Source organism: Fundulus heteroclitus, unplaced genomic scaffold (assembly GCF_011125445.2).
Source record: "Fundulus heteroclitus isolate FHET01 unplaced genomic scaffold, MU-UCD_Fhet_4.1 scaffold_42, whole genome shotgun sequence".
NCBI classification, from domain to species: Eukaryota; Metazoa; Chordata; class Actinopteri; order Cyprinodontiformes; family Fundulidae; genus Fundulus; species Fundulus heteroclitus.
The window spans coordinates 865,829-883,528 of NW_023396835.1; the positions used below are offsets into that span (position 1 = coordinate 865,829).

The 17,700-nt window shown below is 40.9% G+C and overlaps 2 protein-coding genes across 3 annotated transcripts; one reads left to right on the forward strand and one right to left on the reverse strand.

Annotated features, from left to right (window-relative positions):
* Positions 1–245: 245 nt before the first annotated feature.
* LOC118560358 (tripartite motif-containing protein 16-like) lies at positions 246–2,421 on the reverse strand. Its single transcript, XM_036131309.1, has one exon. It carries the CDS (start codon positions 2,202–2,204, stop codon positions 540–542), a length of 1,665 nt encoding a protein of 554 aa, XP_035987202.1. The 5' UTR covers positions 2,205–2,421; the 3' UTR covers positions 246–539.
* Positions 2,422–5,699: 3,278 nt separating this feature from the next.
* Positions 5,700–16,920, forward strand: tmem71 (transmembrane protein 71). Of its 2 annotated transcripts, XM_036131226.1 has the most exons (12): positions 5,700–5,906; positions 8,505–8,596; positions 8,730–8,799; positions 9,659–9,717; positions 10,007–10,052; positions 10,410–10,619; positions 12,196–12,461; positions 12,543–12,728; positions 12,816–12,882; positions 12,993–13,054; positions 14,136–14,185; positions 14,269–16,920. In XM_036131226.1, exons 4-12 carry the CDS (start codon positions 9,687–9,689, stop codon positions 14,290–14,292), a joined length of 942 nt encoding a protein of 313 aa, XP_035987119.1. In that variant the 5' UTR covers positions 5,700–5,906; positions 8,505–8,596; positions 8,730–8,799; positions 9,659–9,686; the 3' UTR covers positions 14,293–16,920. The 2 variants fall into 2 exon arrangements, with proteins under 2 accessions (XP_035987119.1, XP_012708089.2); XM_012852635.3 differs by lacking the exon at positions 8,505–8,596.
* The last annotated feature ends 780 nt before the right edge of the window (positions 16,921–17,700 follow it).

Below are 17,700 nucleotides of genomic sequence, written 5' to 3' on the forward strand. Positions count from 1 at the left end.
ATGTACGTTTAGGAGTAGTTTCTTTGTTCTTGTTTCTTATGCACATATACGTTTTTAACACAAAAATAAAATTATACTTTTTTTACTTTTACGTAGAATGACTTGGAAATGATTGAAATATATTTTCATTCTGCTGTGAAATGTGCAGCAAAATACAATTTTAACATATAAAAATTGTAAATGATATACATATAATTTACTTTTACATAGAGAGAGTTGTTGAACATAATTCAAATTCAAATAAAATTCTCATGATTCTGAGATATTTCTATCTGTCATTTATTAACATTTTCAACAGAAAAATAAAACAAGTATACATTTTTTCATTCTGGTGCTGATCAGCTGGTTTAGAAAACAATGATGAGAAATGAACAAACCCAACAGAACCAGAACATAAATTCTGAAGGAAAACAAGTGCTGACAATCTCTGACTATTGATTTCTGTGCAGTTTAGACATTAAACAACAACCATCAAGAAAATAATCTGCTGGAGATTTAAAAACCAGAATCAAACTCACTGAACCTTCAGTGGATTCTGTCTATCTGGGTTTACAGAACTCAGCAGAACCTTTAATGATCCAAACCCTAATTCCAGCATGTAGCGGCTGAGTGAAGGTGGTCTGGACTCTGTGGAGGAGAGTCATGGTTTCAGAGACGCTGTAGAAGGACAGAATACCTGCTCTGTGATCCAGGTACACTCCTACTCTGGAGGAACCAGGACCTGAGATGGAGGTCCAGATGTTGTTGTGACCAAATTGATAACCTCCTTGGTAACAATCTAATGCCCAAGATTTGTCATTAGCTCCAAATCCACATTCATTCCATCCTCCTGCTCTGCTGATATTCTTGTATGCGACTGCTACATAAACTCTCTCTCTCCTCTCCACCTCCCAGTAACAACGTCCAGTCAGACTCTCTCTACTCAGAACCTGAGGACAATCAGTGAATCTGTCTGGATGACTAGAATCAGACTGAGGTTGTTTCATCTTTGTCACCTTCCTGTTCCCCTCTGATAGTAACAGCTTCCTGTATGCTGTGTTTGGATCCAGTGTGATTTCACATGAATATCTCAAGAATCCAGCTCTGCTCTTTGGTTCTGGTTCTGACAGTGAAACATCCACCTCAGTGAGTCTCAGTGAGATGTTTGTCCATGCGTCTCCCAGGATGTCCTGTAGTTGGTCTCTGAGCTCTGACACAGCTGCTGTCACATCCTCAAAGTAGCTCAGAGGACGGATCTTGATGCTGGATGAGTGTGTAGACTCACTGAGTGCTGACAGTGAGGGGTAGTTGTGGAGAAACTGGTTGTGATCCTCTGTGTCTGAGAGCTGCTTCAGCTCAGCGTCTTTCCTCTTCAGCTCAGTGATCTCCTGCTCCAGCTTCTCCTGAAGCTCTTTGACTCGACTCCCTTCAGTTTCCTGCTGGGATCTGATCTGCTGCTTCACATCAGAGCTTCTTTTCTGGATGAGACGGATCAGCTGAGTGAAGATCTTCTCACTGTCCTCCACTGTTTTATCAGCAGAGTGCTTGATGGCCTCCAGCTCCTGTTGAAGCAGCTTCACATCTTTCTCTCTGTCCTGGATTCTCTGCTGGATGTTTTCTCGTCTCACCTCCAGCTCTCTCTGCCTCTCAGTCCTTTCTGCTGCAGCTGACACTGTGTCGTGGCCTTTATGTTCATCCATTAAACAGATAAGACAGATACACTTCTGATCAGTACGACAGAACATCTTCATCACCTCATCATGACGAGAGCAGATGTTCTCCTGGAGGTTCTTGGAGGGCTCCACCAGCTTGTGTTTCTTAAATGCAGCTGAATCATAATGAGGCTGAAGGTGTTTCTCACAGTAAGAGGCCAGACAGAATAAACAGGACTTGATGGCTTTCAGTTTTCTTCCAGAGCAGGAATCACAGGCCACATCTTCAGGTCCAGCATAGCAGAGATCAGCAGGAGCAGCTTGGAGTCCAGTCTTCTTCAGCTGCTCCACTAAAGCTGCTAACATGGTGTTTTTACTCAGCTCAGGGCTCGGTAGAAAAGTTTTCCTGCACTGAGGGCAGCTGTGGATTCCTTTCTGATCCTCTTCATCCCAGAAGTTTTTAATACACTTCATACAGTAGCTGTGTCCACAGGGAATAGTCACCGGATCCTTCAGTAGATCCAGACAGATCGAACAGGAGAAGGTTTCTCGGTCCAGCTGGTTCTGCTCCATTTCTCCTCTCGGTCACAGTGACTGTGTGAGTTTCATTTCCTGTAAACAGCAACAGCTCTGAGCTCTGATCTACGAATCACGTGTCAGAGCAGAGAGGCTGCAGCCAATCAGCTTTCACCTCCAGCAGATGTTGCTCCACCAGCTTCAAGGTGTGTCTGAGAGCAGGAAGAACAGGGAGGGTTATCAGGTTTTACAGCCTGCAGGATAAGGAGCAGGGCCTCATTTATAGGGCATGGAATCTATACTAAAAGTGTCACTTATTGTTCTTTTTTTACTCTGCATTGAAAGTGGAGTTGAGGTATAACTGGAAGTTTATTTGTTGACCACTTTTAAAATGGATTTTAAACACTAAGCAGTGAACTTTAACCTTATCATTCAGTAAACTAATTCCTCGGCCTCTAGGCAGGGGGCGCTCAAGGAGCACCGCTCCTGATCCTAAAACTGTAGAGTGACAGCAAGTTATGGATGTATTATAACGAGTAAAGGCCCATTCATACGTCACGTAAAAGACGGATACGTGTGGAGTGTTTCATACGTTCTAACCGTCGATTTCGTCCGTATTTTGACACGAAAATTGGGAGCTTACGATTACGGACCAAACGGATCAATACGGAGCAATACTACCGGAAACGGTGGGGGCGCTATTGAGTTTGTAGTACAAAATGTCAACAAAATCACGAAGAAGGTTATAATTCTGGGCTTTAAACAATGGCGGGATTCAAGGAACGACTTGCAGAGCTTGTCCACAACTACCCACACATATGATGTGTCGCGTCCGGGGCACAGGGACAAACAAAAAGTTTACTTACGGAGCAAATACAACAAAATCACGTCCTGGACCGTCGTCATGTTTGACGAATTATTGGCACCCAGCACTGCCACCTAGAGGAAATATTGGTTATTGCGCACCTCAACGGACGAAGGAATGAAGGAGTCTACGGATAGAACGTACGGACAGAAATACGGACGTGTAGGCCAAACGTAGGGTATGAATGGGCCTTTATGCTAAACAAGTAAAGCACTAAAAAGACTCTAAACATACAGCCAGAACAGGACTGATCAAGGAAGGCTTTCTTCCCTGGCAGTGAGCTCCACTGAGACTGAGAGAGTTTTAAAACTGAAGAAGATAAAGAGAACATTTACGGGAAAATTACCAATATTTTTGTTCAGAAAGAGTTGCGCATGGACTTCATTGTTTTTGCGATAAAATGTGCGTAATGTGGGTTATAGTTTTAGAATGTGTTACAAATGCAGAAATCCATCATAAGTCATAAACTGTTACCAATCAAATGACAAATAATTTATTTTTATTTTTTTCATCAAAGAATTAATATTTTTTCCATGTATCTTGGTGATTTGATTTGGCTCAATCAGCCTCCTTCAGCACTTTGTAATAGGACTGGACGATAATTCAATAACAATATATATCGATCAATAGACGTGTGGCGCGATAGGAAAAAATAGGGTCGATAAAAGTTCGATATAAACAGTTTTCCTTCCTTCCTTTCAGCCTATCTTATTAGTTGATGCTACAGTCACCACTTCCTCTCGACCAATCGTAATCGCGGACCCAGGCACACCGTCACAAAGCGCCGCCCTCTCAAACCACAACACAGAGCACGTAAATATGTTGCAGCAAGTAGCTTTCGCGGACATGCTGCTGTTGTCTGCAGTTACAAAACCTGGCTTCAAACAATTACTCGCCACTCCGCGAGGTATAAAGTCCGCGGAATAAAGTTCCGGGACGCAAGTTTTTCTCTAACAGCGCTCCCTAAATTGTGCAACGAGTGCCAGGAATCAGTGCAAAATTAGCTGCAGCCTGTGTCCTCCTTACACGCCACAACCTCGGACCTGCGTCAGCCTCTCAATTATGAAACCTAAGTAACTAGTGTACTATTCCCACCTAAATAGGCTATTTTATTTATTTATTTGGTATATTTATTTTGGTCTTTATTTAATAATAAAGTCTTTATTTAATAACATAACTCAGGTCTCTTAAGTTATTTTTCTTTAAAAAAAATATGTTATGGTTAAAAAAGTTGGTTAAATAAAGATTTAATTGGAATTCTGTGTTTGTGTTAAAATTAAATCATTTAGCAATATCATAAAATGTCCAGGCAGAGCTGCACATAAAATATGTTTTAAATATTTTCAATAATTATCGATATCGATCAATATGCATTTTTTTATCGATAAGCTTTTTTTCTATATCGTCCAGCCCTACTTTGTAATGAGTCTACTCTGTATATATATAGTGTATATATCTGTAAATCTGACTCTGATGATGGCAGTGCCTCACCAGCTATGAACCCTACCGCACGTCACTGATTTTCGGTGATCATCTAGTATACCTGCATAAATGAACTTGGTGAATTTGGCATGTATACTTCTGTAAACTTTGTTCTGGTAGAGGTCTGAACATGCAGTTGCTTCTCTAGGCTCTAAAATAAGCAACTATAAACACGAATAAAGAGAGCAGCTTCTGTTGTTGCACGACAGAAAGCGTGAACCAGCCGGCTGAGCCTGAAACGTCCCTCCTCCTCCTACCTGCATTCTGCCTGAGACAAACAACGGAGCCCTCTGTGTGGAGGACAGAGTAGTTCCTGCTCCACACTGCCCAGTTTCTAACATAAAGCCAAAATAAATGTCACTGTTATATTGAACTAACTTACCTGCAACCTCTGCATACATTTTAAATCCCCGCTCCCTCATGAATTATTTCCACCTGGTAATAATAGCTGTGCAGATATAGACTCTGATTTCTTTTTCTTTTCTTGGTTATTTTCTCTTCCCTCTCGCTGGGCAAAGAGTATGGATGGTCCTCCATTTCAACACAAAACAGCAAATAGAATCATCTACAGTCGTCTTTGCTTGTTTATTCTCCTCCTCCACTGACATCACGTCTTCATATAGAAGACAGATAAAACGCGTAAGGCTGACAAGTTTGTCTGTAATCAGAAACAGAGACTCAACATGGTGCCTCCCAGTGGGTGCACCACCACCTGTGTATTTACAAACTACTAATTCTAATTTATGAGAACACTTTCATTTTTGATGTGATATTAGAAGACTTTGCCAGAATATGTATTTATAAGAGCAGTGCTTGATTTTGGCTAATAAAAAGCCAAAAAAAAAATAAAAAAATCTTCCACAAGCTTCACATAAAACCTAAAAATATGAAGTGGAAAATAGCCTATAATCTAAAAATGTACACATGTATTTACATTCTATAGACATATATTGGTGGTAATTGTGAAGCAGAATTTAAAAAATAAATGCAATGTGCAAATGTTGCAAAGTACAAGTGATAATGAAAGTGTTTTTTAAGGTGATTTCCTGTATCTGTTTGACTCGACTTGAAGAAAGTAAAGTTTGTTTCAGTCACTGTGTGTCTGAATCACCAACTGTCACCCAGCCTGGTCTCCCTGTCGCGCTTCTCTCTGCTTTTACTCTGAAATGTGTAACCGGAAGTGATCTTTGTTTCTCGGTCTTGACAGCATCTGCTGCTTCCGGTGAGGCGAGGCTGCCAGGCAGACTTGTCAGGGCGAGACTTCTGCTCGGTTAGATAAAACCGAAACAAGCTTGAACGTCATAAAAAAAGAAAGAAAGGAAACAACAACGGAAACGAAGAGCGGAAGTTTAGCAGAAGAAGGTCGAGTTGTTTTCAACTTCCGGTGAGGAATCGAGCAGAAAAACAAACCGGTGAGTTCAGCTCCGTTATTTTCTCTTTGTCGCGATCTGTGCAGCAAATCCCGCAGGAATAAACATTAAAACCTTACAAATACAAATAATTAAACACGCTTTAAGCGTTTCATCCTACAGAAACAAACTCAATAACTTTTATTATCTATTTTCACGATTAATGGTAGTAAAAAAACAAACAAACAATCCCCTCTCCCTTTATTTACATTAAACATAAAACAGATATGTTTCCCTTGAATTAATCCTTTATTTTAACTGTGTAATAAAGTGTAATAAAGCTAAATTTGCATAACAAAAACAATAATTACATAATTACACCGGGATATTATGGGTAGAAAATATTTTAGGAGTAATGCAATAAAATATCTGTATGACAATAAAAATCTGAAATAAACGTCTAAAGTTTAACAGATTGGTTTTTTTAAATTTTTTAAAGATTCTCCGCCTTGTTTATTTCCAAACTTCCCGATCGGAGCCCGTGGATTGGACCCTGGTTCTGATGGTTCGGTCCACCTCTCTGTTTCCTGTTACGCGTTTTCCTCCAACATCAGCGGCTCCATAGACATAATATAAGAGTAGACGCGTCATTGGGCGGGTTCTGCCTATGCTGCGATGCGTCAGAGCGTCCGCCATCTTAAATGTGGCAAATCTGCAGTTACTCAGTCACTTAAACAGTATCAGAGGGACTTTAATCTCTGAATATACTTTGTATTCGTAGTATTTTTTTTGTTGTAATATTACAAGTTTATTTTCGTATCCCTTTAGCTTCATTCTCCTGAATTTATTCTCCTAAAGAATAAAAATATTTAAAATAATCTAACCTGGCCCTATTACTCCAGGAGTGAAATAATTCTGCAAACTGTGATTATTCTGGAAATGTTCCCCCTTAATTCTCATAATATGATGTTTTTATCATAACATTATCACTTTTGTGTTTGTTTGTTTATTTTTACTTTATTGACCTAGGACTTTTTTTTCCTCATATTATTATTTTTACCTCTTTAATACTCACCCAAAAGTCTGTTCCTAAAGGTTCACATGTGACACGGTTTTATGAAATAATGAAGACCACAATGTTTAGATTTAACAAATTGATCATATTCATAACACATTCACACACACGCACACACACACACACACACACATATATATATATATATATATATATATATATATATATATATATATATATATATATGTATATATATATATATATATGTGTGTGTGTGTGTGTGTGTGTGTGTGTGTGTGTGTGTGTGTGTGTGTGTGTGTGTATTTATTGCAGCACAGGAATGAGGCATCTTCTCTGATCCACGTTCACAATAACAGAACTGAACTTTTTTCTGCCACATACAATATGGCGGTGACGTTGACGTGCGAACCTGCGCCCTATGACGCGTCTACGTATATGATGTCTATGAGCGGCTCCCACAGACTGCTGCTGCTGCAAGGCATGCTGGGAAGACACTGTCTACTGGGGAACATGGGGAGGGGGGTCTGCATGGATCCGATAGAATGTGCATAAAATTAAATTTAAACCTGTTAGGTTCTGCAGGTTTGGCTCGGTTCTGTCTGGTTCTGTTCCCTCTGAGCTCATTGTGTCAGGAAATGTTTGCCTCCATCCTCCACAGCAGCATAGATCAGTTTAGGAGAAATAATGATGGTTTTATTCACGGGCTTTGGACCATCGGAGATTTCATGAGCCGCTCTCGTTGAAGGAAAATGTTTTATTTTTGGCCTTATTTAATAAAAAACTCAGACAGGAGTCACGCCTGTTGCTCATTTAACCTCTGACCTGTCCTCCAGCCATTTAAGCAGAATTCCCAGCATTCCTTCCCCGTCTGGGAAAAACCTGGAAAACTCAGATTTTTTTCTCTCTTTTTTCCCTTTTTTTTCTTTCCCTTTCCCAAAGGAAAAAAAAAAGAAAACTCAGATTGTTGTGGTTTTCAGGTTTGGAGAAATAAAACGTTTCTGTGTTTGCAGACTTTATTCCTTACATGTTGTTTCCTGATGACTGAATATCTGATTGAGACACACGTCTCATTTGTTTAATCTGAGAGTGAAACAATAAATGCAACAAGCTTTAAAACAAATTCTACCTTATCCCCTTTTATCAATGTTTTTTTTTAAGGGTTTCTATTTTATTTTCAGTAAACAAGTAAAAAAAGCAGAACAATTACATGCACTTGTTGCTGTTTGTGTTCTAAAGTTTACATTTCTGAATCAAAATTCATTTGTTTGGAATTAAAAGACTAAATGAAAGATGTAGACTTCACAGTTTAACCGCTTCCATCTGATGTATTTCACTTTCTCAGTTTTAAGAGTTTTAATTATCCTGTAGGAGAAATCAGACCCGCTACCATGCTCTGACCTCGTTAATTAATCAGCACTGACCCCTCTTAAACTAATAGAAACAGTAAATAAATAAGATGCATATTGGTGATAAAAATTAATCAAATAAAGACCAGACTTTGGAGTTAAGCTGCCACAAACCATTTGCCAACATTAAAGTTTCTGTCTCTGCATCTCGTTTAACTGAATCTGCATAAAAAGCAGAACTTTGTTTGAGTTTTCTTGAAAAATGTTGTGTTTCTAAAGGTTAAAAATATCGAAGCAGCCAGAATCCACGTCGGTCCAGACCTTTAAATCTGGAAAAAAGTCACCCGGAGCCACAGAGGGGGAAATAAAAAGTAAATTTGATGAAAACGGGCAGAGATGTGGGAGAAGTCCCAGCTGGCGGGTTCCTCCGCGGCCGAGCAACAGTTAACAGGAAACCCGAGCTCAGAGTCACGGCCCTCCTTCTTGTTTTTCTCTCCTCTGCAGCTTCGTCTCTGCAGGATGTGAACGAGCCGCGGCTCAGAAACTCTCCCCTGCAGTCAGCCTGAAGCCGAAGGTAAGAATAAACTTTTAAAAATAGGCGGCGATTAGAAAGCTGCCGCCGCGCGTTTGGAGTGGATTCTGTTAATCTGTTAACGAGCCGAGAGGGAGAGCTTGAAAAAGGGTTTGTTCTGCTGCTGGCTGCCCCACGAGAACAGCTGACGCTTCATCTTTTATCACCAACAACGTTTAAATGCTTCTGTCCCACCGGAGCCGAACCTCAGGTGTGTCTAAGGCTACGTTCACACTGCAGCCTGAAGTGACCCAATTCTGATTTTTTTTTGCCCATATGTGACCTGTATCTGATCTTTTTGTGACAATCTGAACGACACAGATCGGATTTTTTCAAATGGATACATATCGGATATGTGGTCCTGAATCCGATACGTTTCTGATCTTTTCAAATGCGACCTGTGTCTGTACGGCCGGGTCGCATTTATCCGACCTGTACGTCACTGATACTCGACAAACGTCTCTATTCTGTGTCCTGCTATGCAGAAGCGCGAAGAAAGACGACACCCATAGCGGACAACAATGAGGAGAGCAGCCAATGGACGGAAAGCTCCGGTTAGAAAATAAATTAATGACCGCAAAATGCGCGGCAGCATTATATTCCATGTTTACTTTCACAAACATTGAGGACGCTTTGCTACGTGTGACGTCATCGCGTCCTCGAGTGCGCATGCGGGACACTTAGGTTAAACGCATTCAGTTCACACAGGAGATCACATACAAGTCGCATATATTTGGAAATGGAAACAGACGCGCAAAAAAATCAGATTTCACAAAAAAATCGGAATTGAGCATCAAGACCTGCAGTGGGAACGTAGCCTGAGCGTCAGAACAAATGAACAATTATTGATTTACGTCCACAGATCAACAGACGAGACGCTGCAGACGAACATGGCCCTGTTCTTCTCTGGAGCCGTAACAAGTACGTCTAATAATAAAAATAATAACTAACTAACGTTTCCATTTTTCACCCATCGCCACCAGAGCATTTTTAGGAAGCTTCGTTTTTTACGTGTTTATTGTTTTCCTGAAGGCTGGCGGCCCAAACTTAACCTTCTGAAGTGGCCCGTAGTCAGAGAGAGGCGCTTCTAGGTCTCAGTCCCCGAGGTCGAGCTGCCTGGTTGAGATGTCCCTGTTGCCTCCCACTGTCGCCACATGCTTGATCAGAGGAAAAATATAACAATGTGACCAAAGTTCTCCTGTTTCTTCAGGCTCGCCAGTAAAGCGGAGGCTGCGTGGGAACCGCTCCTGTCAGAGGTAACGACACGCGCGGCTGTTTTGGGGACCTGGGATTTATGCCCAGGCGTACTTTCTATAACCATCACCATGCTGGCATTAAAAACACTTTTAGAGTTTGGAAGGAAGGGGGGGAAAAGAAGCAAAAAATTTTTGTTTTGAAGTCACAAACAGCTGCTTATACGTTTTATCTCTTGTTAAAGTTGATCTTTTCAGCATGATTTTAGCTTCGGTAGATAAAAACCTCAGTTTATACCCAACAGTTTATCACCAGAGACTTAGTTTCTGGCTTTATTTAAAGACTAACGCAGGTTTCATGCTCTGATGAGTTTAATATTGGCCCCATCGGTTTGAAAGACGCTGACGTTTCCCCCGCAGCCTGGACGCCTCCCTCCTGTCGCCCGACTCCTCGTACGTCTGCTTCTCCTCGCCGGACGCCGGGTCTCCCTGCTGCTGCCGCCGCTCGCCGCGCCTCCTCACCAACGGCTACTACGACGTCACCGAGGACAGCTTCTGCCTGGACCAGGACGGCAACGTGTCGCTGACGGGCTGCAGGGCCAGCGTGTCCTACAAGGAGAACCTGGTCAGGTGAGGCGCCGCCTGCGGGGGTCAGGGGTCAGGTGGGCAGACATGGCGGCGGCGATGAGCGGCTCGGCTGCATGTTTCCTCTGCAGGGTTGAGCAACGTCTGCGGAGCGTTTCCACACGCCTCGTTTCAGGGCCTGAGGTCATCCCCTGCAGCCAATCAGAGCGCGGCTCTCCGCTGCTGTCAGCCAGCTCCCAGAAAGCTGTAAATTCTTCAGCGGTGACTTCAGCTGCGTTTGGGGACGTCGCTGGGTGCTGTTGCTAGGAGACCTTTGGTGTTATGGGGTGTTTGAACGTAGAGCCACTTTTCCTGGAGCGAAGCTTTGAATCCGTCTGAAGCTCCTCCAGCCGTTTCTTTCCACTGTGAATAAAAGCTGCAGGAATTCAACATGTTTGCTGTTCTTAGAGGCTTTTAGAGGCAGTTAGCGCCCCCCGGTGGTCATTTCTGTCACCTAAAGTTAGCTTCTGTGTCATATCTTGATTTCTGGCCGTTTTGTTTCTTAGCTGTAACCTTTAAAAGTTCAGTTTTTACATCTTTCTTTTACTTTTTCTAATTTTTTATCCTTTTCCATCACTGCAGACACTTCTGGACCATTTCTGTTACTTTAAAAGTGTTTTCCATGGCAGCCTGAACCATTGGTGAAGTTAATAAGCATTTACTTTCAGTCATTTTGTATCGATTTAAAGTGGATTGGTGCAGTTAGGATAGTGTTAGTTTTAGTGATATTTGTTCTGTTGGCACTTTTTTCCCTTCATCACTACTAATATTTACCACCCTTGTGGACATTTTTGGTCACTTTGACTTTATTTTTGATGCATTTTTAAATCATTGAGTAATTTTGAAGTTGTTTATTTCCACTTTATTCCATTTTATGATCCTCGGGGGTCATTTTGGCCATTTTGAGGACTTTTCCGACATTTTGTCACCCTTAGGGTTAGGGTTAGGGTCCCTTCTATAACTTTTAGCGGCGCATCAGGACATTTATTTTATTACTTTCTTGGCTTTCTTCCTGTCCTTTACTTCTTTCTCTCTCATTTTTCAGTTGAATCAAAAGTTTAACCTCAGAGTTTTTCACCAGGAGGTTATTTTCTGCCACGAACAGATGGAGACAGTTTATTCGGCATTAAAATAATTTTGTATTTTAACTCGGCGTCGTCTCATTATGACCATGGACGTATCGCCAATATTGGTTGTTTTTGTCTCATTTTGCAGCTTCTTCCATCATTTCTGATGAATTTCTCTCAACTTTGTCAGATTTCTATTTAAAAAAGATTCCCACAGTCAGGAAATCTCTGTGCTTTTGGTATTTTTCAGGTGTAGAAACACATTTTGTGTTTATCTAACAGATGCGTCCCTCCTTCCTCTCAGGCGTATTTCCCGACCTCTGCAGAACTTCTAGCAGAACAAGTTCTGCTTCTTGCGCTGAATCTGGTTTTCCAGTCCAGGCGGCTCCGTTTTAACGGTTACGCTGTTTTCTTAGAGACAGACTGGGTCATGGTGGTAAAAAGCTGCTGGAACCAGATGAAGGGGAGGAAATAAAAACCCGATCCATGACGGCGGCTCCTCTTTGTTCCCTCAGAGTCTTCAGACGCAGACGGAGACCTCGCCGGTCGCTGGTCTCTCTGCTCAGCGACGTCACAGAGAGCTGCCACTCATGGCTGGACCAGAACGTCTTCAGAGGGATGCTGGGAACGGGACACAGGCAGAACCCGGACCCGGATCAGGACCTGGACCTGGACTGGGCCCAGGTCAGCCAGGAGGGACCGTCTCCGTCTCCTCTGGACGAGTCTCTGTGGTCGGAACCGACCGGCGCCGGGCTGGAGGACAGCTGGAGCTTCACGTACGGTGGGTCTGCAGGGCGATCGGATGTAACGTCCTGGTCACACACGTCTCCTGGAAGTCACATGACTGCTCTCCCTGGTCCAGATCCCACCGAAGCTCCGCCTCCTCCAGACAAAGAAGCTGCGAAGCTCCTGATCCAGGAGGAGATCTGCTCCGAGATCTGCGAGTCCAAGCAGCGCTTCACCCAGCCGTCGCTGGGCGGCCTCGCTGAAGTCCCGCCCCCTCCTGCTTTCTACAGCCGCTGCCGTCAGGCCGCCCCTGAGCCCACAGGTGAGCCGCGTCTCCAGCAGGGAACTTCCTTCCTAGAGATCATGTGACTCACACAGCAGCTGAGCACTTTATTCGTTTTTATTTCAGGGCTGACGATGAAGGCTCTCCTCCTCATCACCCTCTGCATCTTCCTCCTCGGAGTGCTCTACTCAGGGTGAGACGTTGAACCAGAGTGTTTTTATTCTGACTCTTCATGACGTTGTTACTGACCTGAAGATGGAGGAGCCAGAAGATGCTGAGACTGAAACCTTTTCCCCTCTGCAGGTGTTTACGGTGGAGCGCAGCAGCGACGTCCGCCATGTTTCTGGTGATGTCATCAGTGATGTGTGAGTTTGTCTCAGATGTTCTGCTCCAGATGCACGGAAGAAAACAGATTTATTGTTCACTTTGAGTCCCTTAGAGCAGGTGTATCATTTCTATACTGGGCCTCTTTGGCATTTTGAGGTCATAAAAAAGGAGCCGGTTGTACCTGTATAGATATAACTTTTGATTTTATAATTTAATTTCAGTTCACATAAAGCAGGAACAAAAATGTAGTTCAGTTTATACAGTTTATATATTGGGGTGAGTTACGCTTTAAACTCATCATTCTGCATCACCTTTTCTCTTTTTGAACATTTCTGGGTTGTGGGAAACGCTGACATCTAGTGGCAGGATGCTGTTACTACACATTTAAAAAAAATCAACATTCGCTACAGGAGGCACAGTTTTAGCTCCTTTATACAATTTAAACAGATATATGCCTCTACTTTATGACATTATATGCCTTTTTGTTTGGCTCTTGAGGGCCGGAAGAGTTGAGAATTTAAATGCTGCAAGATCAAGTTAAATATTGGGTATTATTATCTGAGTCAAAAAAATAAAAAAAATAAAACATAAAACAAATGAGAAAATTGCTGTAAATAAAGAGCAAGTAAAAAAAGTTACACCTAAAACATAATAACAGAAAATAAACAGACAAATAAATTGGATAAGTTTATAATACAAAGGGCAATTAAATTAATTAGCTTTTCTGTAGAAGTGAACCAAAATGAAGTGAACATTCAGAATAAAAAGAAAATTAAGGAAATAAATATAAATGGGTGTAAATAAGTACAATTTCTAATATTAGATACAGTTAATAAGAAAACAAATGAAAAAAAATGCATTATTATTAATAATAATAATACTAATTAGAATTCATTTTAATTTTGTATTTTGTTTTACTTGTTTTCCAAAAACAGCTAAAGCTAAAGAAAAAAAATAATAAAATATTTATTTACTGCTCCTTACACAAATATGATATTCATTGGATTTAACGTAAAAGAATAAAAATAAAAGCACCAAATTAATTCAGCAGTAACCATTAAAGTGACTTTCTTACATTAGGAATTGTTTTCTTACATGTTTGCTGTTCGGTTCTTTCAGTCGTGACGAAGTCCGGTCCGATGGGCGAGTGGCGGCGCGCCAAAACAGAGGTGAGTCTGAACCTGATGTTCTTTTACCTCCAGAGGTGAAACCTTAACGAGCTAACGCCGTTTCCTGTCTCCTGCTTCTTCAGGACATCACGTCCAGAAACGAGTAGATGACGGGTTCCCTGTCCAGAGAAGAACCAAAACAGAACCAAGAGTTTGGATCCAAGCTGGGACTGAAGGGTGGAACCATGTTCTGAGCTCTGGAGGCATTTTAGAGCCAAGCTAGCTTCGTTTTTTTACAGAAAAGACCTAAAGGGCGTCAATCAAGACGAGGGCGACGTGCGCCTCAGGAAACGTTCAGTGATCCGATTCTTTTACCAGCATCATGTTTAGGAGGAAAACGAGCCGGTTTGAAACCGCTGAAGGAGCTCAGAGTCCCTGTGTTAGCTTAGCAGCGTGGGAAACTTCCTGTGTAACGTTAAAAACACAGAAACTGAATCATTTCAGGACAATATGAGCCCAGTGTGACCAAAATGTGAAACTTTTTAAGCTCCGCTGATCAAGTTCAGGCAGAATTTGTATTATTTTATGCACAAAGATCCCCTGAATACAGAGGTGATGATGCAGCGCCGTCAGGTAGAGTTCTGGTCCGCTGTAACGCGTCAGATCCAGGCTCTGATAAACCGTGGAGTCATTCTGGGGTGAAACCTTAAACCTCTGGTGCCTTCATGTCTCCTCGCAGCGTCTGCAAACTAATTATCACTAATTACTCAGTTTATTTATCTGAGCTGATTCGGGTTTTTACTCCCTGTGGGTTCTCAGTCCTTCAGCCTTTTCTGTACGGAACCCCAGAAATGCTTTTAATGATCTAATCCTAAAGACATAAATAGCTTCAGGTGAGACGCATTGGAGGAAAACCTCTGAAAACATTTTGTTTTTAATTTAGTATAAATGTCAATTCAGGGAAAATCCAGCAGAAACATTAAACAGAGCTGTTTATTTCTAACTATAAATTTATAATTTTGCACAGATGAGACTTTTAACTCTCAGCACATCAGCTCATCCCTTCATCACCAGGCTTTTATTTTGAAAGGATTCGTCTCTACGAACAGAGCCCCAGCTTTCTAATTTTCTAATCCTGGGTGCATTTGTGCTAAAAATAATGTATAAATACATAAACCAATAAAACACATTTTCCTACATGTGTAGCTTTAGGTGACACATTTATTTCAAATGTTAAAATAAAGAATAGCATTGAAAATGCATTCAAAGTGCAGAATGCTATTTAAATATTGAAACTACCACAACTGTAAATACATAATCAATGTTAGCACAACATTTAATAATGAGAATGCTTTTTTTTAAATTATGATAAATATTTAATGTTTTTTTTTTTTTTGTGAAGACACTTCCTCCACGAGGTTTTATTTTGAAAAGTATCTTTTTCGGTGTGAAGCTCCAGAAGGGTTGTTATATTCCGTACACACAGGTTAATAAGATTATTATAAACTCCATGTTCATGAAAGCTTTAGTTGTTAAAATAATATTAAAATCAAGAATAAATTAAAAACTGCTTCATGAATTAATATTCAGGGAAGAAATGAAGCCAACTTGCTCCAAGATTCAGATGGAAAATGTTATTTCAGATAATTTTAAGCAAAAAATTATACTATTTACCTCTCATGTATATTTAGTCCTATGTGAATGTTTTCACTTTTATTTTGAAAGGGATTTTGTCGCCATGTGGAGCCTCTGAAAAGCTTTTGTTTATAATCCACACAAAAATAATAATAATAATAATCTCCCCACTTCAGAGGCTCAATGTTAGTATTATTACTGGAAGATAAAACAATATGTATTTAATATTTGTCTCTCTGAGGAGAAGAACTGTAGCACAAAGGCGTGACACAAAGTACTGTTTAACTTTATAAAGCTGAGTTTTGTTTTAATTTTGGGTCGCGCAGAGATGAGCTGAGCTCTGGTTTCAGCCGCCGTGATGCGTTCAATGGCTCGGAAAATTCAGCCCCGGAGCCAAATAATGTCTGATTCATCCTGTAGGTCCCCAGTTTGAGGAGCTGACGGGAAAGTTTATCAAAGTGCCAAAAATTTTATATCCTGAGCTAAAATGAGGAGAAAAGTCTGAGCTTATCAGACATATTTTTGATACAGCGCTCTGCTTTACTTGGTCCTGACGGCTCTGCTTCCTGACTGTAGTATATTACAGATCTAATCTTTGTTTGTGATGTTAAAGGTGTTTTTTTTTTGTAGTTTTAAACTACGTTTAGCTCGTTTTTATTAGTACTGAGGAAAAATAGGTTACTCTGCTGCCCCTGGTGGTCATAACCAGCCAGTACAGCTTAAGGTCAACTTAAAATAGGATTTTTATATCATATTAATGTGACTTTTCTGAAAGCTGTTTTTTTTTTTTTTTTACCTTTAAAGCTTTAGATCTGTGTTAAGCACCTAACATTTTATTCTGCATGTTCTGTTTTTATTGAGATGCACTTGGAAACGTGATGCTCTGCTTGTGACGGCACTTGTTTTAGTTATTTTAGCGTCTGACAGCAGGAATTAAATCTTATTGCATTCAAAGTGGAATAAATGAATGGAAAATAAAATAAGAAAACTTGGAACTTAAATTAATAAATGAATATAAAACTGATGAAAAATGATAATGGATCAACTCAATTTCAGTGCCGCTCTGCTTTAAAATTTAATTTCTAACCACCTGCCTGGTTGTCAGAAAGTGTTTTATTTTAAGTGACTGTTTATTACTAAGCAAATAAATGACAAAGACATTCTGTGGTTCTGTGTATTTTTTTAATGTACAGCCCCTAGAAAGGTCCAGTTTTTGTTTCTGACCTTCGTTTCAGTCGGTCTTTTAACTCCATGACCCTAAAACTGTCCTGCAGGCAACAAAAGAACAAATAATCCGTCAGAGAAGACCAGGTTTGGACCCGCAGGCTTCCCTGTCCTCCAGAAACGGCTGAAACCTTAGAGCCGGTTTCAGTTTGGTTTACACTGCTGCAAAATGTGGTTATGGTCCTTTATATTACAAATAACAGAAATAAATGAGTCATTTTATCAGAAAGTGACAAAAAAAAACTTTAATTTTGACCTAAACAGAAGGTCTGTTCTGTCGTCAGCGCTAACGAGTCGAAATAAAACCAGAGGCTTCTGACAAACATGAAGTTTTTAAACACATTGAAGGAAAGTTCAGAGTTTGGACCCAAACCTGCAGCTCTGCTACTGAACCAGAGCCAGAACTAAATGAGCTGAGCTTCAAACAGATGAACAGAACCGGACCACCAGGAACCCGTCAGGTTTTCAGCTGACGTCCTCTTCTTTAGTCCGATCCAGAACGCAGACGGCTAGCAAAGCCAAGAAGGTCTGAGGAGGAAGGCTAGCCCTCCAGGATGGGAAATTAATACATATTATTAATACGAGACACAGAGACACTAAAATGTCAGTTTTTAAATTCTGTCCAAGGCTGCCGAACATTTCTGTAATCTTTAAACCCTCGTCAGCGGTTCTCCTTTCACCTTTGCTACCTTTTGGCATTTTGTCTCATCTGTTTC

Bases quoted from the DNA above. Each gene is read 5' to 3' on its own strand.
- tmem71 (XM_036131226.1), top strand. From the start codon at position 9,687: ATGGCCCTGTTCTTCTCTGGAGCCGTAACAA. The intron at 12,883-12,992 runs GTGAGACGTTGA...TCCCCTCTGCAG, and splicing joins CTCGGAGTGCTCTACTCAGG to GTGTTTACGGTGGAGCGCAG. The intron at 14,186-14,268 runs GTGAGTCTGAAC...CTGCTTCTTCAG, and splicing joins GGCGGCGCGCCAAAACAGAG to GACATCACGTCCAGAAACGA.
- LOC118560358 (XM_036131309.1), bottom strand. From the start codon at position 2,204: ATGGAGCAGAACCAGCTGGACCGAGAAACCTTCTCCTGTTCGATCTGT.